At 42.6% G+C, this 23,929-nt stretch overlaps 2 protein-coding genes and 1 pseudogene across 2 annotated transcripts in view; 1 reads left to right on the forward strand and 2 right to left on the reverse strand.

Annotated features, from left to right (window-relative positions):
* Positions 1-1,704: 1,704 nt before the first annotated feature.
* Positions 1,705-2,920, reverse strand: LOC139549434 (lysophosphatidic acid receptor 4-like; annotated as a pseudogene).
* Positions 2,921-3,520: 600 nt separating this feature from the next.
* Positions 3,521-10,599, reverse strand: LOC139549432 (lysophosphatidic acid receptor 6-like). The gene is made up of 2 exons (XM_071359930.1): positions 10,183-10,599; positions 3,521-4,750 (listed from the first exon to the last, which is right to left on the reverse strand). The coding sequence occupies exon 2, from the start codon at positions 4,744-4,746 to the stop codon at positions 3,643-3,645; it is 1,104 nt and encodes a 367-aa protein (XP_071216031.1). The 5' UTR covers positions 4,747-4,750; positions 10,183-10,599; the 3' UTR covers positions 3,521-3,642.
* Positions 10,600-18,243: 7,644 nt separating this feature from the next.
* Positions 18,244-23,929, forward strand: part of LOC139549435 (ephexin-1-like) — a 30,706-nt gene continuing 25,020 nt past the window's right edge. Inside the window, exon 1 of the mRNA XM_071359931.1 lies at positions 18,244-18,734. Within this exon, the coding sequence (XP_071216032.1) occupies positions 18,533-18,734 (202 nt within the window). The 5' untranslated portion in view covers positions 18,244-18,532. The remainder of the gene's footprint in view (positions 18,735-23,929) is intronic.

The following is a 23,929-nucleotide window of genomic DNA, read 5'->3' on the forward strand; positions in this document are numbered from 1 at the left end:
GTACTGTGTACGGCCCAGTACGTCACTGTTATCACAAGGCACTACAGAGGGAACTGCATACGGCCCAGTACGTCACTGTTATCACAAGGCACTACAGAGGGTACTGCGTACGGCCCAGTACGTCACTGTTATCACAAGGCACTACAGAGGGAACTGCATACGGCCCAGTACGTCACTGTTATCACAAGGCACTACAGAGGGTACTGCGTACGGCCCAGTACGTCACTGTTATCACAAGGCACTACAGAGGGAACTGCATACGGCCCAGTACGTCACTGTTATCACAAGGCACTACAGAGGGTACTGCGTACGGCCCAGTACGTCACTGTTATCACAAGGCACTACAGAGGGAACTGCATACGGCCCAGTACGTCACTGTTATCACAAGGCACTACAGAGGGTACGGCCCAGTACGTCACTGTTACCGCAAGGCACTACAGAGGGTACTGCGTACGGCCCAGTACATCACTGGGACTAAGTTTCCTACCATCCAGGACCTCTATACCAGGCGGTGTCAGTGGAAGGCCCTAAAAAATTTCACTCCAGCCACGCTAGTCATAGACTGTTCTCTCTGCCACCGCATGGCAAGCGGTACCAGAGCGCCAAGTCTAGGTCCAAGAGGCTTCTAAACAGCTTTTACCCCCCACAAGCCATAAGACTCCAGAACATCTAATCAAATGGCTACCCAGACTATTTGCATTGCCCCCCTCCCTTTTAACGCTGCTGCTACTCTGTTACAATCTATGCATATTGTCACTTTAATAACTCTACCTACATGTACATATTACCTCCATTACTTTGACTAACCGGTGCCCCCGCACATTCACTGTGTACCAGTACCCCGTGTATATAGCCTCGCTATTGCCTCACCTCGTTATTTTACTGCTGCTGTTTAATTATTTGTTACTGTCATTTTAAAAATTTTAACTGCATTGTTGGTTAAGGGCTTGTAAGTAAGCATTTCACTGTAAGGTCTACTACACCTGTTGTATTTGGTGTATGTGACGCAACATTTGATTTGTGTTGTGGGCCTTCATGGGACATTTCGCTGTCCCGATTCTTTTTGGCTCTGCGTGTGCCACCAGCCTTGTTTCAGTGTCTAGACTCTAGAGGTAACGGATCATATTCTTAAGTGTTAGTGTGTGAATCTAGGTTGCTTAAAGTGGAGAGTTGTGGTATGCTCTGAGGTGTCTTTTAGTAAGGGAAAGTGTAAACAATCTCATGCACTGACCTGGTTTGGGCATAGTGGAAAAGCAGCTTTTGTTTTTCACACAGTTAAGTGTCGCATAGGAGTGACGCCACCTGTCGGAAGAAAATGACTCAATGGATGAATTTATTTGAATGGCACCTTTACACTGGCTTTCCTATACTAGACTCCATAGTGACTTTTTATGTCTTGTCTGTCTGCCATATAGCCTGTGCACAGATGTCCCTCCATATGGCAGGGCTCTGAGCCACAGAGCTGTTGGATGGCTGCTGCTGCCTGCCTGGCTCCTCAGCCAGAAACTTCATGAATTAACAACAAAGTCACATGACTATCTGATGGTCGAACCAATCAACAAAGGGAACTGTTGGGCACCCGGCTCCGCATGTGAATGAAAGCCTTAGTAATTATTAGTACTTTTGGGGAAATGAGTGTGGTCGATGTACAAAACCTACATACAATAAATGTCAATGACTTCAGTCTTATTAATCATGAAGATAAGGAGGTAAAATGTTTATTCTATAAAACAATTGTATTGGCACATCTTAAAAGTACAGATGAGCTCAATTAAACTTACAGAAGAGATGAACTGTTACCAAAAAAAACTAAACTATAACATGTCATTTGACAAAATATCATTCTATCTTTAACTATAAATTGTGGCATATTTAGGGACACATTTTGATGCTGTTACCTCAAACTATCTCCACTGGTAATGGATTCTCACTCACTGTGTTCTCACCCTTCATCTACTTTCATGTGATCTGGCCTGAGAAACCTCCATGTCAGAACCCTCTTCTTCCAGAAAGTATCTAAAGAGAAGAAGTACAACAGTGGATCTAGACAACAGTTGATGCTGGCCAGACAGAACATGGGCATGATAGCCTGCCTGATACTGAGCATCAGCACGATGGAGGAGGGCAGGAAGAAGACAAACAGAAGGTTGATGGTGAAGATCAGCATGATGTTTGTTCATCTTGTTGTTGACCCTGGCGGCATCACTGAGGTGCCCGCGTAGCTTCCAGGACACCATGGTGGTGGCGACCACGTTGACCCCCCAGCATGGGGAACACCAGCCCGGACTGCACATAACCAACGATCGGATTCTCCACAGAACATACATTAGTAAACTCAAAGCAGACGTTAGTGGCATTACAGCTCTTTATCTGACTGATCTAGTAGAGGCTCTCTGGAATGACTGCAACTGCCACTATCAGGACCCAGATGAAGACACAGGCCTTCCAGGCGTTGGTGGTGGTGCGGAGGTTGCGGGACCTCAGAGGGTAGACCGCAGCCTGTCCAGGCCAATGACGGTGACGAAGATGGCGCTAGAGCGGATGTTGTTGCGGAACAGCATGGTGGTGGCTGTGCAGGCCTGGATGCCCAGGGGCCCGTGGCGTAGAAGTAGACCCGGGTGTGCAGGGATAGGACCAGCAGCAGGTCGGACAGAGCCAGGTGGCTCATGAAGACAGCGCTGGAGGATTTGAGGCCGTGGCGGCGGAGCAGAACCCACAGTGACACGGCATTGAGCGGCAGGCCTAGCACCACCACGCTTCCGTACACAATGGCTGTGAACATCACATAATAACTCCCCTCAAGAGGAGAGCGCTCCTAAACTATCATTGTTGTTGTTCATGGTGTCTGTGCGTGTAATTTGAAAAGAGACAGAAATCACTCCAAACCACTCACTCAATATTCTGGTTGCCACTTCCTATCAGAGCATAGAGGTTGAGCTGTTCTTAACTTTCAGAATGAAAGTGTTGAAACAGGAAGTGAGGATGATTTTGTTTCCTCAGGAAGGACTTCTTATCCTCTCTGCTGATAAGGTTGAAGACTCTTGACAACATGAATCATGTCTGAGTAACAAACTATCAACATGAAGAATCTCTGATCTCTCTGACCTATACAGACAGTCTGATCATTTTTTAACGAAAAGTGAGTTATTCATAGTGAAAAGTTATAAACGAACGTGTTGATCAAGAGCAACTGTCTAAAACATTTAAATACCGTTTTATATTTGAAATGGTCTGGATGTACACATCTTTACTGGCTAGATTGAGAGTGGGTGGATCACATCTGAACAGTCCATATCTGAACAGTGTATAATTATGTAGAAGCTTCTATTCAGTATGATTAAATGACAAGACTCAGGGTTGTAAATCCCAGGCCTTTTGTTGATCAGATCAGTTAGTGTTAGATATGCCCTCTGAGATATACTGTGGAACCTCTTTGAATCTCAGCCTCCTAAAGGTAAGAGGTAAGACTAGGACCAAAGGCCACGTGTGATGAGTGAGAATACAATGGAAGGCTGGATGATTGATTTAAAAACATTTATTCCAAGTGTTGGCCATTCATTCAATATTCGAGCAACTTGTTTCCTCTGTCTGCTGTGGGGATCTGCGTTTTCCATTTCCCAGATAGAGGTGATAGCCATCCATCTACAGGGGAAGCGTCTCCACCCTGCTCTCCACTCTGCAGGCGCCAAGAGGGGATAAGCCACATCTATCTAGCAAGTCCAATTGATCTCCATTGACCTGGGTGTCTGAGCCTGTCTCTCCAGGTTCCTTGACCTTGATGTTGTCCATTGCATGCTGGTTGATTTCCCTGAGCCTCACCACTGTGTTTCCTCTAGTGGACATCCTCCTCCTCTCCTGGCTGGCAGTCAGCAGGTTCTCCTTCAGGATGAAGTAGTAGCAGACCCCGTCCGTCAGACAGTTGACGCTGCCCAGACACATGCTGATGTGGACGAAGTCTCTGAGGGGGTTGATGACATTCGGGTCCTCCGTGCGGTTCTTGGCCAGGAAGTAGACGACTGCGGCCACGTGGTAGGGGATGAAGCACAGCAGGAAGGCCACCAGATTGCTCAGGACGATTTTCACAGACTTGTTGTTCCTCAGCTTATCGTCCAGCGGGTTCAGTCGCCGCATGTCACTCAGGATCTGCATCACGCGCACCGAGAAGAACACCATGGCAACCGTGCTGATTGTGAACACTGTCTCTATGGCGATGATGATCCATTTCTTCTTCCAGGTTTCGCTGGAGAAGTTCTGGAAACACTTGGTCTCGTTGCCTTTGTGCATTCTGGTGTCGTTGTTGTTTTTGTTGTGGAGCTCATAGACGGGTGTGGTGAAAGCAAATACCATCACCCACACGGCCAGGCATACCAGGGCAGCCTTCCGTGGCGAGTGCAGACGCTTGCCATTGATTGGAAACCGCAAATAAACATAGCGGTCGCCCGAGATGCATACGCTCAGTATGATGCTCCCATAGATGTTGACGAACACCAGGCTCTCCAGGAAGGTGCAGAAGCCCATGCTCAGACCCCAGGTGTGTTCATAGGCGTACATCTTGAAGGGCAGAGAGAAGATGAGAAGGCTGTCGTTGATGATCAGACTGCTGAGGTACACCGTGGACTCAGTCCATCGACGCATCCTGAAGAGGAGGAGCCACAGAGCGGCCAGGTTGAGGGGAAGACCCACCATGAACGTGGGGACATAGACAATCCACTGTATATAGCACACTTTGCTTTCACACAGTACCATTTTACTGCAAACAGAGAGGGAAATACATACACATGAATGTAATTTCACTTATGACTCAATGATTTTTAACCAATACCAAAGGCATCAATCAGGATGGTCACTGTGCAAGAGTAAAGAGATTTATAGGGATAGCTCGGGATTTTGGCAGTCTACTGGAACCGCATGCTAGCTGTTAATTAGCAACTTATTTCAAACTGAACGCAGAGACATAAAATGGTATCCATGAGTTCATCTGACTCTGGGGAAGTAGAGAAAGAGCCTCATTGCCAAAATCCTGAACTATCCCTTTAAGCCTCGCGGAAATTTGACTGTAGGCTACATGTTATGTTAACTTGAGGGGATATCCTGTAGTAAAGCTCAAGTGCATTGGAGAATAATGAACCAACTAATCATTTGGATCACTACTGCCATCTCATAGACTTGGCATAGTGTTACTACCTAGTAGGCGACTGTAACTGATTTCATCTTAGTGTACCAGGTAGGAGCTTTTTAGAGGTCCATTACTAAGTGGCAGTACTCAATTCCTCTGTAACCCTATAAAAGGGGAAAGGAATTAGCATTCTTGGAAAGGCATCTTATCTGAGATTCCGGGATGATCTCAACGCACACTCCATGTGTCCTCTGTCCTCTCTCTTCAAAACCCATTGGAGGAGAAGGTCAGAGGGGCGAGACATCTGGTTTTCTCATCCAATGAATTTTGAAAAGGAGAGAGGATGTTAGGAGTTTGGAATTGAGATCTTCCCTCGTTTGGGCCAAGTCAAAGATGGACTATTATATTGTCAAGATGTCCTCAAAGATGAAAGGCTGGCATGAGGCAGCAAGATCAGGTGGGACCATTCTATCCAATGAGAGGCAGAGATACGTGTGTGAACAACAGGCAAAACTCAGATATAAAGTAATTTCTTTCAAAGTTGATAAAATGCCATGTCAGTCCACCTATATCAGTGCATTTGTAACAAACTAACCATTACGAAACGTATTTTCGATCAAATAAGCCTCACATAGCAAATTAGCAATTAAATGTTTTGTTGACCAAATTTTACAGTCTCTCATGGACCTCCATTCCTTACTTTGTGGTCTTATTTTTGTTGACAGATTTTGGGATGAGTAAACCGTCTCGCTTCGACTCTTCCTCTCTGGCCACGTGCTGTGTGTGTGTGTTTGATTGTCATGTTTAAGGGGTTGATGGAAACTAATGTGAAGGTAAAGACGGCCTATTTATAAAACGGCAACACCAGCCGCTGTTCTTTGTCCTTTGTGTTATCGGAACAGAGTTGTGTTTAAAATGTTAGAAAAACTACTTTCCATAGCCTGATACATTAGCTTGTAATTTAGTGGGTTAGGCCAATAGTTGACCCTTTTGCAGTATGACTTATCAAAGACATTTATCACATGTTCTACTGGTATTGGTACTTTATTAGATTTGCGGTGAATTCAGTGTGGCATTCATCCTAAACTGTGTGCAGTGAACCACTTTTATATAGACTATCAGTAAGACTTGTCTCTCTATTTGCCTCTAGCAACTCATTGTAATCAAGCTATTTGTGGTTTTGTACATTAAATATTTCCCAATCAATGATCAGCACTGTACCATTGCTCATCAAAATTGTTATATGTCAAATAAAAGCAATTTTGTATACTTCTATCATTCATTTGGTAGGCCTGTTGGGAACCATGTCTTAGCTTGAAGCTCCTCTTTGCTCCTGTCTAAACCAAGGGGTGTTGTACAGCTACTGTCTATAACTATCATCCCACAGATGCAGGGCACAGACATCAGTTCAACGTCTAGTTTTGATTTACATTTGGTTGAGTTGTCAACTAACGTGAATTCAACTTGAAATCAACAAAACATTTCATCATGTCATTCGAATTTGGTTAAAAGTTGAGTGAATTAAAAAAAAAATTATCTTACGTTGATAACTTTTTTTTCATATCTAATCAGTTTTCCATGTTGATTTAACGTTATCACATAGAATTTTCGTGTTGAATTGATGTGGAAATAACATTGATTCAACCCGTTTTTGCCCAGTGGGATGTCACATTAGGTTATAGCCTACCACTGTCCTATCTATGCATATAAATATGTCAGTGTATGTTTAGTACCATTTTACAACTACAGTTGAAGTCGGAAGATTACATACACTTAGGTTGGAGTCATTAAAACTCGTTTTTCAACCACTCCACATGTGTCTTGTTAACAAACTATAGTTTTGGCAAGTCGGTTAGGACATCTACTTTGCACCTGACACAAGTCATTTTTCCAACAATTGTTTACAGACAGATTATTTTACTTATAATTCACTGTATCACAATTCCAGTGGGTCAGAAGTTTACATACACTAAGTTGACTGTGCCTTTAAACAGCTTGGCAAATTCCAGAAATTATGTCATGGCTTTAGAAGCTTCTGATAGGCTAATTGACATCATTTGAGTCAATTGGAGGTGTACCTGTGGTTGTATTTCAAGGCCTACTTTCAAACTCAGTGCCTCTTTGCTTGACATCATGGGAAAATCAAAAGAAATCAGCCAAGAAAAACAATTGTAGACCTCCACAAGTCTGGTTCATCCTTGGGAGTATTTTCCAAACGCCTGAAGGTACCACATTCATCTATACAAACAATAGTATGCAAGTATAAACACCATGGGACTACACAGTCGTCATACCGCTCAGGAAGGAGACACATTCTGTCTCCTAGAGATGAATGTACTTTGGTGCGAAAAGTGCAAATCAATCCCAGAACAACAGCAAAGGACCTCGTGAAGGCGCTGGAGGAAACAGGTACAAAAGTATCTACATCCACAGTAAAACGAGTCCAATATCAACATAACCTGAATGGCCGCTCAGCAAGGAAGAAGCCACGGCTCCAAAACCGCCATAAAAAGCCAGACTACGGTTTGCAACTGCACATGGGGACAAAGATTGTACTTTTTGGAGAAATGTCCTCCGTGAAGCACAGGGGTGGCAGCATCATGTTGTGGGGGTGCTTTGCTGCAGGAGGGACTGGTGCACTTCACAAAATAGATGGCATCATGAGGAGAATTATATGGATATATTGAAGCAACATCTCAAGACATCAGTCAGGAAGTTAAAGCTTGGTCGCAAATGGGTCTTCCAAATGGACAATGACCCCAAGCATACTTCCAAAGTTGTGGCAAAATTGTTTAAGGACAACAAAGTCAAGATATTCGAGTGGCCATCACAAAGCCTTGACCTCAATCCTAGAGAAAATTTGTGGGAAGAACTGAAAAAGCGTGTGCGAGCAAAGAGGTCTACAAACCTTACTCAGGTACACCAGCTCTGTCAGGAGGAATGGGCCAAAATTCACCCAAGTTATTGTGGGAAGCTTGCGGAAGGCTACCCCAAACGTTTGACCGAAGTTAAACAATTTAAAGGCAATGCTACCAAATACTAATTGAGTGTATGGTAACTTCTGAGCCACTGGGAATGTGATAAAAGCTGAAATATATCCAGCTCTGTCAGGAGGAATATATTATATATATCCTTCCTTATATCCTTCCTGTTTGGCCCTGTCCGGGGGTTTCTTCGGATGGGGCCACAGTGTCTCCTGACCCCTCCTGTCTCAGCCTCCAGTATTTATGCTGCAGTAGTTTGTGTCGGGGGGCTAGGGCCAGTTGGTTATATCTGGAGTACGTCTCCTGTCTTATCCAGTGTCCTGTGTGAATTTAAGTATGCTCTCTCTAATTCTCTCCTTCCCTCTTTCTTTCTCTCTCTCGGAGGAACTGAGCCCTAGGACCATACGTCAGGACTACCGGGCATGATGACTCCTTGCTGTCCCCAGTCCACCTGGCCTTGTTGCTGTCCCAGTTTCAACTGTTCTGCCTACGGTTATGGAACGCCTACCTGTCCCAGACCTGCTGTTCTCAACTCTTAATTATCGGCTATGAAAAGCCAACTGAAATTTATTCCTGATTATTATTTGACCATGCTTGTCATTTATGAACATTTTGAACATCTTGGCCATGTTCTGTTATAATCTCCACCCGGCACAGCCAGAAGAGGACTGGCCACCCCTCATAGCCTGGTTCCTCTCTAGGTTTCTTCCTAGGTTTTGGCCTTTCTAGGGAGTTTTTCCACCGTGCTTCTACACCTGCATTGCTTGCTGTTTGGGGTTTTAGGCTGGGTTTTTTGTACAGCACTTCGAGATATTGGCTGATGTACGAAGGGCTATATAAAATAAACTTGATTGATTGAAATAAATCATTCTCTATGCTATTATTCTGACATTTCACATTCTTAAAATAAAGTGGTGATCCTAACTGACCTAAAACAGGGAATTTTTACTAGGATTAAATGTCTGGAAGTGTGAAAAACTGAGTTTAAATGTATTTGGCTAACGTGTATGTAAACTTCCGACTTCAACTGTATGTCCACTGTTGACATGGAAACAAGGAGATAGTTGCCCACCAAGAGGTTAAAGGAAAACTCCACCCAAAACCCATATTTTGGTATTTGTTTTATAAGTCCATTGTTGACATAGAACCAAAAGGTTGTGTAACTTTCAAAACACAGAAATCAACCCTTATGATGTATTTTGCATCATATGATGTAAAATGCAGCATCATATGGTGCTTCCGATTGGCACAGCGGTCTAAGACACTGCATCTCAGTGCTAGAGGCGTCACTACAGACCCTGGCTTGATTCCAGGCTGTATCACAACCGGCCGTGATTAGGAGTACCATAGGGCGGCGCACAATTGGCCCAGCGTCATCCGGGTTAGGCTGGGGTAGGCCACCATTTTAAATAAGAATGTGTTCTTAATTGACTTGCCTGGTTAAAAAAAACTAAAAAATAACTATGATGCAAAATGCATCATACAAGGGTGATTTAGAGCTACATACCTTGAAAACTTGAGTGCTGACAAGCAAAATATTTTGGGACTATGTCAACAATGGACGAATGAAACAAATACCAAAATATCGTTTTTGGGTGGAATTATCCTTTAATGCGTGATGGACTGCTACGACAGTTTATTCAACACCATAAGAAAATGATCAAATACATTATGTTTGGTTGCATCCTATTAAGATTAACATTTACTGTATATTAAATTAATAATGAGTTAAAATCCATTGTTGATATACATATGTTTTTTTACTAATTTGAGTGTCGCAGGTTTAAATTTAACAGGATGTCTGAACCAATGACTGTATAGGTCTGAACAGTGTGATTTTTTCCCCCGTTTGTAGAATGTGCATGATTAAAATGTGTTTCCATTGTTGTAGGGATCATGACATTTGAATTTGTCTAGATGATTTAAGATTATATGGCACAGTATCTCACAACAGCATGGCAGAAACCTCGGGTGATTGTAAAGATAAAATTAGGTTAACTAAGGCACGCACAGTGAGGAACTGGGTGCAAAACTCCAGTCCAAAAGCATTACAGTAGGCAACTTTTTTTTTTAAACACTCACCGAAATCGCGTTGGGATAATTATCTCCTCTCAACTGGAGCCGAACCTCATGGCTTTGAGTCCTTATTTGGTAAAACAGACTTTAACCTACAGTAAATAGCCTATGTCGTGCCAATATTTATTCCTCTGATTGAGAGTGAAACCCGTTGTGCACGCTGTTTTCCAAAAAGCACTACACAAACCACACTGGACCTGCAATCTGCTCTAAGCTAGTACCGCTTTGGTTGACTAGTTTGCATAGTTAAATGAAGCAGTGTATTTCAAATGAAACTAATATAATAAGATATACACATACAGTAGCTAAAAGAAGACCGTCTTCACTTATTGTGTGGATTGCACACTTACATGCCCACCACTTCTGCTTAGGCCACACACGTGGTTTATCACGCTCAGTTTTTTTTTGTAGGATATGTAGGTTAACAGAAGCCATTTCCCCTTTGACATATATACGTTTCCCACGCCCAACAGTGAAATATAATGTCGCTGTTTTGTATAAAGTTGCACTAGACGGAGCCACAGGAACAGTAAGGGGACATTTTGAGTACTCTGTCAGGAGCCAATTCAAATGAATGTGTGTGTGTGTTTGAAATATCATTACTAGTGGTGAAATCTAGCTTTCTGGAAACTGCCCCCTCGTTCTTGCCTGAAAGTACAAGTAGACATTTGACTGTGAAGTCTGTCTGATACTGTAGCGCAGAGAAAAATGTCGTTATGGCAAAGCGTGCATTACATCAGCACCACAGCCACATCCTCATTTATTTTCCGTCTCCACTTTTTCTACTTTGAATGAGTGATCTTCCAGTCATTGTCAAACTAGTCATCATTGCCTGGGCCCCCATACTTTTGAATGAATCCTCTACAGATCAGTAATCCATATTTGGTCTAGAAAAGTGATTAAGGCCTACTCTACATGTCTGTGCATTCGGTGCATTCGGAAAGTATTCAGACCCCTTCACTTTTTCCACATTTTGTTACTTTACAGGCTCATACTAAAATGGATTAAATAGTTCCCCCCCCCAAATCAACCTACACACAATACCATATAATGACAAAGAAAAAACAGGTTTTTAGAAATTTTGGGCAAATGTATATATAAAAAAAAATGTAATATCACATTTACATAGGTATTCAGACCCTTTACTCAGTACTTTGTTAAAGCACCTATCACGTTCGCTGGAAGCATACTCGGACCAACGTGCAGCGTGATCTGGGTTCCACATCTTTTTATTTAAAGTAAGTGAACCACACAGCAAAAACAATAAAGAATAAACTAAACGTGACGACAATGAAGTGCTAACATGCAACTACACATAAGCAATATCCCACAAAACACAGGTGGAAAAATGCTACTTAAATATGATCCCCAATTAGAGACAACGATAACCAGCTGCCTCTAATTGGGAATCATACCAAACACCAACATAGAAAACAAAACCCCACATAGAAAATATAAACTAGACTAACCCCCCAGTCACGCCCTGACCTACTCCACCATAGAAAATAAGGACTCTCTATGGTCAGGACGTGACAGCAACTTTGGCAGCGATTACAGCCTTGAGTCATCTTGGGTATGTCGCAACAAGCTTGGCACACCTGTATTTGGGGAGTTTCTCCCATTCTTCTCTGCAGAACCTCTCTAGATCTGTCAGGTTGTATGGGGAGCGTCTCTGCACACCTACATTCAGGTCTCTCCAGAGATGTTCGATCGAGTTCAAGTCCGGGCTCTGGCTGGGCCACTCAAGGACATTCAGAGACTTGTATCGAAGCTACTCCTGGGTTGTCTTGGCTGTGTGCTTAGGGTTATTGTCCTGTTGGAAGCTGAACATTCGCCCCAGTTAGGTCCTGAGCGCTCTGGAGCTGGTTTTCATCAAGGATCTCTCTGTACTTTGCACCATTCATCTTTCCCTCGATCCTGACTAGTCTCGCAGTCCCTGCCCCTGAAAAACATCCCCACAGTATGACACTGCCACCACCATCCTTCATCCTTCACTGGATGCTATTGGCCAGGTGATGAGCAATGGCCACTCTACCATAAAGGCCTGATTGCTGGAGTGCTGCAGAGATGGTTGTCCTTCTGGAAGGTTCTCCCATCTCCACAGAGTAACTCTGGAGCTCTGTCAGAGTGACCATCGTGTTCTTGGTCACCTCCCTGCCCAAGGCCCTTCTCCCCTGATTGCTCAGTTTGGAACCACCAAGAAGAGTCTTGTTGGCTCCAAACTTCTTCCATTTAATAATGATGGAGGCCACTGTGCTTTTGGGGACCTTCAATGCTGCAGCCATTTTTTGGTACCCTTCCCCAGATTTGTGCCTTGACACAATCATGTCTCTGAGCTCTACGGACAATTCCTTCAACCTCATGGCTTGGTTTTTGCTCTGACATGCACTGTGAACTGTGGGACCTTTATAGTCCAGGCTGTATCACATCCGGCCGTGATTGGAAGTCCCATAGGGTGGCGCACAATTGGCTCAGCGTCGTCCAGGTTTGGCCGGGGTAGGCCATCATTGTAAATAAGAATGTGTTCTTAACTGACTTGCCTAGTTAAATAAAGGTAAACAATTTATTATTTTTTATTAAATAGTCAGGTGTGTGCCTTTCCAAATCATGTCCAATCAATTGAATTTACCACAGGTGGTCCAATCAAGTTGTAGAAACATCTCAAGGCGGATCAATTGAAACTGGATGGGCCTGAGCTCAATTTCAAGTGTCATAGCAAAGGGTCTGAATACTTATGTAAATAAGGTATTTTTAGTATTTCATTTTTATTTAATTTTTCAAAAATGTCTAAAAACCTGTTTTTGCTTTGTCATTATGGTGTATTGTGTGTAGATTGATGAGGAAATAAAATAATTGAATACATTTTAGTATAAGGCTGTAACGTAACAAAATGTGGGAAAAGTGAAGGGGTCTGAATACTTTCCTAATTCACTGTATGTGTGCATTGTGCAATAGATACAATATACTGAATGTAGTAACACATTTGTCAAATTAATGAAACAAGGTGTAAGCCTAAGGTCATATTTCAAGACCATGTACAACACAGACAGTGATCGAGAGACCTACTGAGTTTTTGTCACCTGCGGTGACACTTGAACTTTACACAATTAACCAAACATTTTGTTTGACTAGCTACTGTACATAACCAATTAGGTGACTGTGGACATTTTTAGTTAACACTCCTTGTATCACATTTCCACACAGGCTGCCAAGAGTGTGACATTAATAACATGATCCACCTGCTTCCTGTTACAGGAGCAATAGATGCAGGTGGAAGGTAACCAGTAAATTAGGCTTAATTATATTTAATTAACTAATTATCACCAGGGGTTTGCCATTATATTACTCTTTTTTTATTTTATTCATCTTTTAGTGTCATGTAATATTATCTTATGTTGTTCTTGTCCGTAACTGGTCCTTACTCAGTCATGTGTTTGTACGTTTTATGTGGACTCCAGGAAGAGCAGCTGCTGCATGTTCAATAGCTAATGGGGATCCTAATAAACTACAGTGAGCTTCAAAAGTATTGGGACAGTGACACATTTTTGTTGTTTTGGCTCTGTACTCCAGCCTTTCTGGATTTGAAATGATACAATGACTATGAGGTTCAAGTGCAGACTGTCATTTGAGAGTATTGTCATCCATATCAGGTGGACCGTTTAGAAATTACAGCACTTTTTGTACATAGTCCCCCCATTTTAGGGTACCAAAAGTATTGGGACCCAAAGTTTAGTATTTGGTCCCATATTCCTAGCACGCAATGATTACGTCAAGCTTGTGACATTACAAACTTGTTGGATGCATTTGCTGTTTGTTGTGTTTCAGATTATTTTGTGCCCAATAGAAATGAATGGTAAATAATGTATTGTGTCAATCTGGAGTCACTTTTACTGTAAATAAGAATTGTATATGTTTCTAAACACTTCTACATTAATGTGGATACCACCATGATGAAGACAAAACATCAGCTATGCTGGTTAACGCTTGACCTGATTGAATCCAGGCCTAAATTTAACCAATAGTAATGCTTTTTGGTTAGTCAATAGCATATGGAAATTGTGACTTTAATCTTTAAAAAACTGTTTTGCACAATGAGATTATTTAACAGATGTGTTTGTTGGGGAGAGGTTTCCCTTTGGTGGATAGATTAGTGAATCAGATTAGGATGAATGAGGTTTCCCTTTGGTGGATAGATTAGTGAATCAGATTAGGATGAATGAGGTTTCCCTAAATAGCTGCTGCTTTTGCAACAGCTACTGGGGATCCTAATAAAATACCAAATGCCCTCTAGTGGATAGATTAGTAAATCAGATCAGGATAAATTAGGTTTCCCTCTAGTGGATAGATTAGTAAATCAGATCAGGATAAATTAGGTTTCCCTCTAGTGGATTACATTTACATTTTACATTTAAGTCATTTAGCAGACGCTCTTATCCAGAGCGACTTACAAATTGGAAAGTTCATACATATTCATCCTGGTCCCCCCGTGGGGAATGAACCCACAACCCTGGCGTTGCAAGCGCCATGCTCTACCAACTGAGCCACACGGGACCACCCTATGGGACTCCCAATCACGGCCGGATGTGATACAGCCTGGACTATAAAGGTCCCACAGTTCACAGTGCATGTCAGAGCAAAAACCAAGCCATGAGGTTGAAGGAATTGTCCGTAGAGCTCAGATAGTTTAGTAAATCAGATTAGAGTAGGATAAATGAGGTTTCCCTCTAGTGGATATATTAGTAAATCAGATTAGGACAAATTAGGTTTCCCTCTAGTGGATAGATTAGTAAATCAGATCAGGATAAATTAGGTTTCCCTCTAGTGGATAGATTAGTAAATCAGATCAGGATAAATTAGGTTTCCCTCTAGTGGATAGTTTAGTAAATCAGATTAGAGTAGGATAAATGAGGTTTCCCTTTAGTGGATATATTAGTAAATCAGATTTGGACAAATTAGGTTTCCCTCTAGTGAATAGATTAGTAATCAGATTAGGATAAATGAGATTTCTCTCTATTGAATAGATTAGTAAATCAGATTAGAATGAATTAGATTTCTCTCTAGTGGATAGATTAGTGAATCAGATTAGGATAAATGGGAGTGACAATCTCTCATATGGATCATACTAGTAGGGGAGAGTGGGGTAAATTGTGCCAAAGGGATAAATTGTGCCAAAGGGATAAATTGAGCCAAAGGGGTAAATTGAGGGTCCCTTCCCACTGTGCACAGACGTCAGTTCAACGTCTAGTTTGGATATACATTTGGTTGAGTTGTCAACTAACGAGAATTCAACAACACGTTGGATTTAGGTACAATTTGGGTAGAAAAAAAGGACAAATGCACTTACGTTGATGACTTTATGCAAATGTAATCAGTTTTCCACATTGATACAATGTCAACACAGATTTTTGGGGTTGAAATGACATGGAAACAACATTGATTCAACCAGTTTTGGCCCAGCGGATTTTCTCGGAAATCATACACAAAATTAATAATTTGACCAAATATTTAGGAAGTCTGTGAAGGAAGAAACCACATGGGGAAAAAATGGTAAACAAGTTAGGTCCAAAAAAGGGATTTTCACCAAGTCAAATTAATGTATTGTGTTCGAGATTTCACGATGCTTCTATCCAAACCAAAGTAATTTGTTTTAAGATTGTTCTATACATCAGTTGGAATCTCTATAAGTTCCATATGAGGTCCTAAAACTAGCATCTCTCTCTCTCTCTCTCTCTCTCTCTCTCTCTCTCTCTCTCTCTCTCTCTCTCTCTCTCTCTCTCTCTCTCTCTCTCTCTCTCTCTCTCTCTCTCTCCCCCCCCCTCCCTCCCTCCCTTCCTCCCCTCTTCCTCCCCACTTCTCACCTATACAAAAAGCTGAAACGACACTTTAGCCAGAGGAGTTGATATACATTATGACTGAGTCCGTAAAAGCACTTTGTAGACATGTTCTATCCTGGAGCATAAGTTAATAGTTAACCACAATAGGTGTCATATTATTATCAACAGGCTTCAGGTGTGGAATTTTAACAATGCCTTTAGCAGGCAGATTAAATCCATCGCCCGACTCAGATAACCACACTGTGGTTGGAGTTTACAAACGGCACTCTTGACCTGTGAACTAGAAAGACATGGCTTAGAAAGTGAGAGCAGAAATATGTCTAACCAGGTTACACAATACTGCATCGTCAGGGAGGGACATATTGCATACCTCAGATGTCTGACTTGAGCTCAAGGAAAATGCTCAGTGGACAAAACGCATTCCGCCCCGAAACCCATCTTCTTTGTTATGTGTCAGGGGTGTTTCAGTATCTCTCTCTATCTCTCTCTCTCTCTATATATATATATATCTCCCTCCCTCTCTATGTCTGTCAGTTCAGAAACCAACCTGTTCAATATACTGTTGACAAAGGGAGAATGAGAGTACTGATACAGTCACTATAAGTAAACATTCCTATTTTGATCACTGATTTGAGAAATCCTTTACACTTTCACTTCTCTCTCTTTTCTTTCTACAGTACCTCTCCTCCCTATTCACGTTCTCTATATTGAAACATTACTGTAATAGAGATCTATATGATTGGTTGGGCAGATCCAGTCAACAAAGCTGTGTGAATCACACAGACACGCCCGTCTGAGGAGAGGAGTCAGTAGGGTGAGTCTGGAAAAGTGTGGTGCCTTGCTCAATCTATCTCCATTGTTATTTTGTCAATGTGACGTGAGATTGTTTCTGTTGTTATTGAGACGTCAAGAAGATCTGTGTGCCTTATTGTGCCTCTAATATATTATTATATATGAGAATCTTTCCCAGTGACACTAACTATTGTAGTTGGATGATCAAGACAGAAACAGTTCTGTATAAGACATGCAGCTTCAGAGAGCTTGTGTTGTTACTCTGTCAGCCTTCCTCGATTATCTTTTGGATGTTGTGTAAATGTGTTTGACCCCCAGCCCCTCTCCATCTGGTCTGATTAGAGGGAAGGAGTTTGATGGTGCGAGGCGAACACGCTGCTCATACAACGAGGCCTCACTTAGCCATTCTCTGCATAAAGGAGCCCTGGAATTATCTCTCCTGCTGCTGCATGGAGAAACAAAGAACAAACTTTGAACTGTACTGATCAGGCAGCGGTGCGCGGGTTTAGAGGGACCATCATCCACCACAAGACAAGCAGGACAACAGGCTACATATCATCTGAACACACAGTTCTATACCAAACTGGAGGACCTACAGGAGAACTGGCAGGTGTACTGGCTTTTAGTGTGTTCTCTGAGGTGTGACTAACCCCTATACAGGAGAATACAAGGTATACACCACTGGGGAACACACTGAAGATCTTGAGAGGAGGGATATAAAGAAAAGGAGTGATCAGTGATCGCCATGAGGCTGAATTCCCTGGCACAGGTAAGTGGCTTTTCTGGTTCTCCAGAGCACAGAAGAGCAGAGCAGAGAGTGATGGCATGCAGGTGAGGCCAGGCCAGCCTCTGGAATGTCTTTCAGCAGGCCCCACACAGACAGTACAGCAGTGGTATTCAAAGTCGGGGTCTGCAGTGGGGTCGGCAAAATAAAAATTAAGAGAACAGATTGTTGTATGGGACAATATACAAATGTTTTTGAGAAAGATATTTAGGAAAAAAAAGTGTTGAGTAAATGTATTTTTTGGTTTCTTTTCATTTTGATAAGATATGAAAATGTAATTAATTTAAGGATATTTGTTGATGTAAAAATAGAAATGTAATGATTTTAAGGTTGTGTCATTATATTTGGAGTGGGGTGGGATCATGAGGAAAAAAATGGTGTCCCCAGAAATTCTGACGGAAGAAATGGGGTCCCTGCTGCAAAAGTTTGAATACTACTGCAGTGCAAGGCGGTACACAGAGGGTGAGAGAGAGGGAGGGAGAGAGAGAAAAAGAGGGCGAGTCATACACAGAATCATTACAGCTTAGGGAGAGAGAGGGGGCTGACTCTGATTGGCTCCATGGCTGTTTGAGTAACTAACAACACTCCTGCCCCCCGGGCAGGGGGTGGAGGAAGAGGGAGGAGTAGAGAGAGAGGGGAGAGGAGAGAGAGAGAGGAGGAGGGAGGAGTGAGAGACTAGGGAGAGCTACTTTGGCCTCAGTGTGCCGGGCAATCGCTAACCTATGTGAGACTGAGCCCTGAAGTGTGTGTTGTGTTGTTGTTGTTGTGTTGCCTCGCCGGGACTTGAGATTGACAGGAATGGATTTTCTCCTGGATTCTGGCTAACATTTGATGGATTCTACGCTCTCCTCTGCCCTGAAGCCAAACCCGACAGGAACTACCCCACAGTCCCAGATCTGAGAACAGGAGGGGGACACACACCCCACGGAGCCTGGAGCCCATTGCCATGGCGATGACGGCCCTGTTCAGGGGCAAGTGGGGTCAAAAGTCGCAGGAGCCACCTGAGAAGCGGCCCGCAGCACCGGTGCACTCCACCAACCACGAGGAGGAAGAGGAGGATGACAGGGTCATCGCCCCCATCCGCAGGAACTCCCGCTTCTACCGTTCCATGAGGAAGAAGAGGCTGGCCTCGTCAGAACAACCTGAAAGTAAGAATAGAATACCCCCTCTTCCCTTCCGCTCTGAATTTCACCAAGCGTAGGCTACCTGGGGCAGCAGGTAGCCTCGTGGTTAGAGTCTTGGGCCAGTAACTGAAAGTTTGTTGGATCGAATTCCCGAGCTGACAAGGTAAAAATCTGTCGTTCTGCCCCTGAGCAAGGCAGTTAACCCACTGTTCCTAAGCCGTCATTGTAAATAAGACTTTGTTCTTAACTGACTTGCCTAGTTAAATAAAGGTTAAAAAATCTGTGTCTTTTGTCTGCTACAGTAGAGAGTCATTAAGTTTGAGAATACAATAACGCATTCAGTTTGAAAATACCTGGGATTCAGGTAGCATGGAATGCTGATAATCAATGTGTACAGCAGTTTTAGGAAAGTTCTGAAGTTTATCTACATTTAACTTAATGTAAGGCCCTAAATCTGGAATTTAAAACTGAGCTGCTTTGGTAAATGGATCTCTTTAGCAGTGCTGGAAAAACTACCCAATTGTCATACTTGAGTAAAAGTAAAGATACCTTAATAGAAAATGACTCAAGTAAAAGTGAAAGTCACCCAGTAAAATACTACTTGAGTAAAAGTCTGAAAGTATTTGGTTTTAAATATATTTAAGTATCAAAAGTAAATGTAATTGCTAAAATATACGTGAGTATCAATTCATTTCAAATCCCTTATATTAAAGGGTTACTTTGGGATTTTGGCAATGAAGCCCTGTATCTACTTCCACAGAGTCAGATGAACTAATGGATACCATTTTATGTCTCTGCATCCAGTATGAAGGAAGTTAGAGGTATTTTCGTGAGCCAATGCTAACTAGTGTTAGAGCAATGACTGGAAGTCTATGGTATCTACTACAGTAGCATGCTAGCAGTTACCATAGACTTCCAAGTCATTGCGCTATAGATACCATTGACTTCCAATCATTGCTCTAGTTAGCAATTGTGCTAATGCTAGTTAGCAACTTCCTTCAAAACTGCACGCAAAGATAAAAATGGTATCCACAAGTTAATCTGACTCTGGAGAAGTAGATAAAGGGCTTCATTGACAAAATTCAAAGTATCCCGTTAAGCATACCAGACAGCACGATTTTCTTGTTTTTTTAATTTACAGATAACCAGGGGCACAAACACTCAGACATAATTTATAAACAAAGCATTTGTGTTTAATGAGTCCGCCAGATCAGAGGCAGTAGGGATGACCAGGGATGTTCTCTTGATAAATCTGTGAATTGGAAAATGTTCCTGTCCTGCTAAGCAATCAAAATGTAAGGGGTACTTTTGGGTGTCAGGGAAAATATAAATAGTAATGTAAAGTACAGATACCACAAAAAATGACTTAAGTACTTCAAAGTATTTTTACTTGGTTACTTTACACCACTGCTCTTTATATCCCATTGATGGACACAGGAACCCCTGACGTCTTTCCTAAAATCATCCAGCCAATCTGTCTGGGGAATCATTGTTGTTATTCTGTGGTGTTTTATAGACCGCAGAACAGCAGCGGTTGTATTGTTCCACAGAGAACACAGGCTTGATGATCGGCCGGTCCTGAGAGCTAATGAAAGCTAATGAAACCAGAGGAACCGGTTCCATTGTTTTATAATATGTGTTGTTTTAACAAGTCTGTATGAGTGATGCCTGTTCTTCTAGCCAACCACCTTTAACCTCCAACCTACACGCTTCATATAGCCTGAGGCTGGAGAGGATGTGAGCTGCCGTCACGGAAATACACCCTTCCCACTGGGCAAAAACTGGTTGAATCAACATTGTTTCCACATAATTCCAATGTGATGACGTTGAATCAACTTGGAAAAGTGACAGGACTCTCAAAAAGTCAGCAACCCGCAAGGGTGAAATGTATTGTTGATTTCACATTGAATTCACATTAGTTGACAAGTTGACAAGTGAAAATAAAAACTATACGTTGAACTGACGTCTGTGCTCAGTGGGTTTTTACACACCATAATATATTGCTATTGTCAACAAAGTATTCAGATACATGAATGTATAGGCCAATGGACTAAGAACTGTGCGCCTAAACTGTGCGACTACACGGCAGTTATTGTATGCTGTTTTTATTTCAGCCATTCCCCTTTTTGTTTTTTACCCCAAATAAAGGTGACACCTGTACATGGTGCAGGCTTCCAAGAATAGACAGTTCATTTCCAAGAATAGACAGTTCATTTCTCCAGGACTCTTTCCTGGTCCCTGGTAGACTTTGCCCAGCCTGTGAGATAGGCTTTTAGGGTGTGAGGGACATTTCTTTATATATGACCAGTTAGGTCCGGAGAGTCAGGCGCCCTAGTTAAACAAGAGCACGTTGTAAAATTTATGGGACGATTATAAAACAGGATGAAAAGAGATGATGCTCTTCAAAGACTGTAACCCTTGATATTTTCTTTGAATCCTTTGAGACAAAGTCAAACCAGTATTCAACCCCTAGTGAAAGGGGTTAACCCCTGCTTAAAATTTTTATTTTATTTAACTACGCAAGTCAGTTAAGAACAAATTCTTATTTACAATGACAGCCTAGGAACAGTGGGTTAACTGCCTTGTTCAGGGGTAGAACGACAGATTTGTACCTTGTCAGCTCAGGGATTCGATCTAGCAACCTTTGCAGTTACTGGCCCAACGCTCTAACCACTAGGCTACCTGCTGCCCCAAGTGTGTTACAACTTTCAGTTTGGTTACAACTTTCAGTTTGGTAGATAACCTTATCTTATCTCTGATCAATTGCTTTTTTCTTATAGGAGTAGTACAACAATTGTTGATTAACTTTTTCATTCCTCATACTCTCTCAAAACAATCTTGAATCTACAGGAATGATGTACAGTAATAGGTCGATGAGTTTAAAAAGATAGGTTGATTTTTGTGTAAACGACCTACATGAGGTGTATGGAATGGAATAGCTGTTCCATAGCTACATGAGGTGTATGGGACTGGACTAGCTGTTCCATAGCTACATGAGGTGTATGGGACTGGACTGGCTGTTCCATAGTTACTGAGGTGTATGGGACTGGACTGGCTGTTCCATAGTTACTGAGGTGTATGGGACTGGACTGGCTGTTCCATAGCTACTGAGGTGTATGGGACTGGACTGGCTGTTCCATAGTTACTGAAGTGTATGGGACTGGACTAGCTGTTCCATAGCTACATGAGGTGTATGGGACGGGACTGGCTGTTCCATAGTTACTGAGGTGTATGGGACTGGACTGGCTGTTCCATAGTTACTGAGGTGTATGGGACTGGACTAGCTGTTCCATAGCTACTGAGGTGTATGGGACTGGACTAGCTGTTCCATAGTTACTGAGGTGTATGGGACTGGACTGGCTGTTCCATAGTTACTGAAGTGTATGGGACTGGACTAGCTGTTCCATAGCTACATGAGGTGTATGGGACTGGACTGGCTGTTCCATAGTTACTGAGGTGTATGGGACTGGACTGGCTGTTCCATAGCTACTGAGGTGTATGGGACTGGACTAGCTGTTCCATAGCTACTGAGGTGTATGGGACTGGACTGGCTGTTCCATAGTTACTGAGGTGTATGGGACTGGACTGGCTGTTCCATAGTTACTGAAGTGTATGGGACTGGACTAGCTGTTCCATAGTTACTGAAGTGTATGGGACTGGACTGGCTGTTCCATAGTTACTGAAGTGTATGGGACTGGACTGGCTGTTCCATAGTTACTGAAGTGTATGGGACTGGACTGGCTGTTCCATAGCTACTGAGGTGTATGGGACTGGACTGGCTGTTCCATAGTTACTGAGGTGTATGGGACTGGCTGTTCCATAGCTACTGAGGTGTATGGGACTGGACTGGCTGTTCCATAGTTACTGAGGTGTATGGGACTGGACTAGCTGTTCCATAGTTACTGAGGTGTATGGGACTGGACTGGCTGTTCCATAGTTACTGAAGTGTATGGGACTGGACTGGCTGTTCCATAGTTACTGAAGTGTATGGGACTGGACTAGCTGTTCCATAGTTACTGAAGTGTATGGGACTGGACTGGCTGTTCCATAGCTACTGAAGTGTATGGGACTGGACTAGCTGTTCCATAGTTACTGAAGTGTATGAGACTGGACTGGCTGTTCCATAGCTACTGAAGTGTATGGGACTGGACTAGCTGTTCCATAGTTACTGAAGTGTATGGGACTGGACTGGCTGTTCCATAGCTACTGAGGTGTATGGGACTGGACTGGCTGTTCCATAGTTACTGAAGTGTATGGGACTGGACTGGCTGTTCCATAGTTACTGAAGTGTATGGGACTGGACTGGCTGTTCCATAGCTACTGAGGAGTGTGAATGTAAACTGAACTCGCTGTTCTGTGGGTGTAATAAATACAACAGGTGTTCAGTGGAGTGTGTGGTAGATGTGTGCCCATAGTATTAAATGGCCTTATTTTGTCCAAGCTGGTAGGCTATTGCATAACGACTTATTAGAAGACGAATGGCCAATGTAATGCATAATACCCCCAGCAGTCTTTAAGTACAAAGTCTGTTTTGAAAGAATTTTAAATTTTTCACTGGAATCCTGCTACAAATACCTGAACAGGGATAGATTATCTCAAAGGATTCTATTATATTGTATATATAGAACATCATGTGTCTTTGGCCTATGTAGTCTTAGATCAGCAGAAAACGGTGGCACTTTGCAACTCCACTGAACTGAAGCATATCATTCCTGACTTAATGGGTGGGTGCATAGATTACAACAATAACCTCGAGCATATGGAAGCACTTGCCCCCGAATAAGCAGGTGGTAATCTCAGAAAAGCAGAGGGGAATTTACCTGAGTTTGAAGGCTAGCTATCTCCATCGGTCATATCTTTGAGACATCCCTACCCCATTGAAGTTGAAATTTAAAATGGTTACGGTAAGGGTTAAGATTATGGTTAGGGTCAGGGTAAGGGTAGAGGATTCGCACAGCTGTTTATCAAGAGCTCATAACTGACTAATTCAAATGTCACTGTGTGAGTGTTCTCATGAGATAATCAGTCTCTTAACTCGCCCACTTAGTGCCAGTTTGCCAGAGGAAAATCAAGTGCTTGCAGGTCTGGGCGGTGTTAGTCAGTGGTGCAGCAGCTTATATGGAACCAGAATGGAGCTGCTAGGCAAACAGTGCCATTGAAAAACAATTCCTAAGTAGACTAGTTTAGCACTGGGAGGAAAACCCAGTTATTCACGTGTC

This window comes from Salvelinus alpinus, chromosome 22 (genome assembly GCF_045679555.1).
Source record: "Salvelinus alpinus chromosome 22, SLU_Salpinus.1, whole genome shotgun sequence".
Classification (NCBI taxonomy): Eukaryota; Metazoa; Chordata; class Actinopteri; order Salmoniformes; family Salmonidae; genus Salvelinus; species Salvelinus alpinus.

Coding starts and splice junctions, on each gene's coding strand:
- LOC139549432 (XM_071359930.1), bottom strand. CDS start 4,746: ATGGTACTGTGTGAAAGCAAAGTGTGCTATATACAGTGGATTGTCTAT.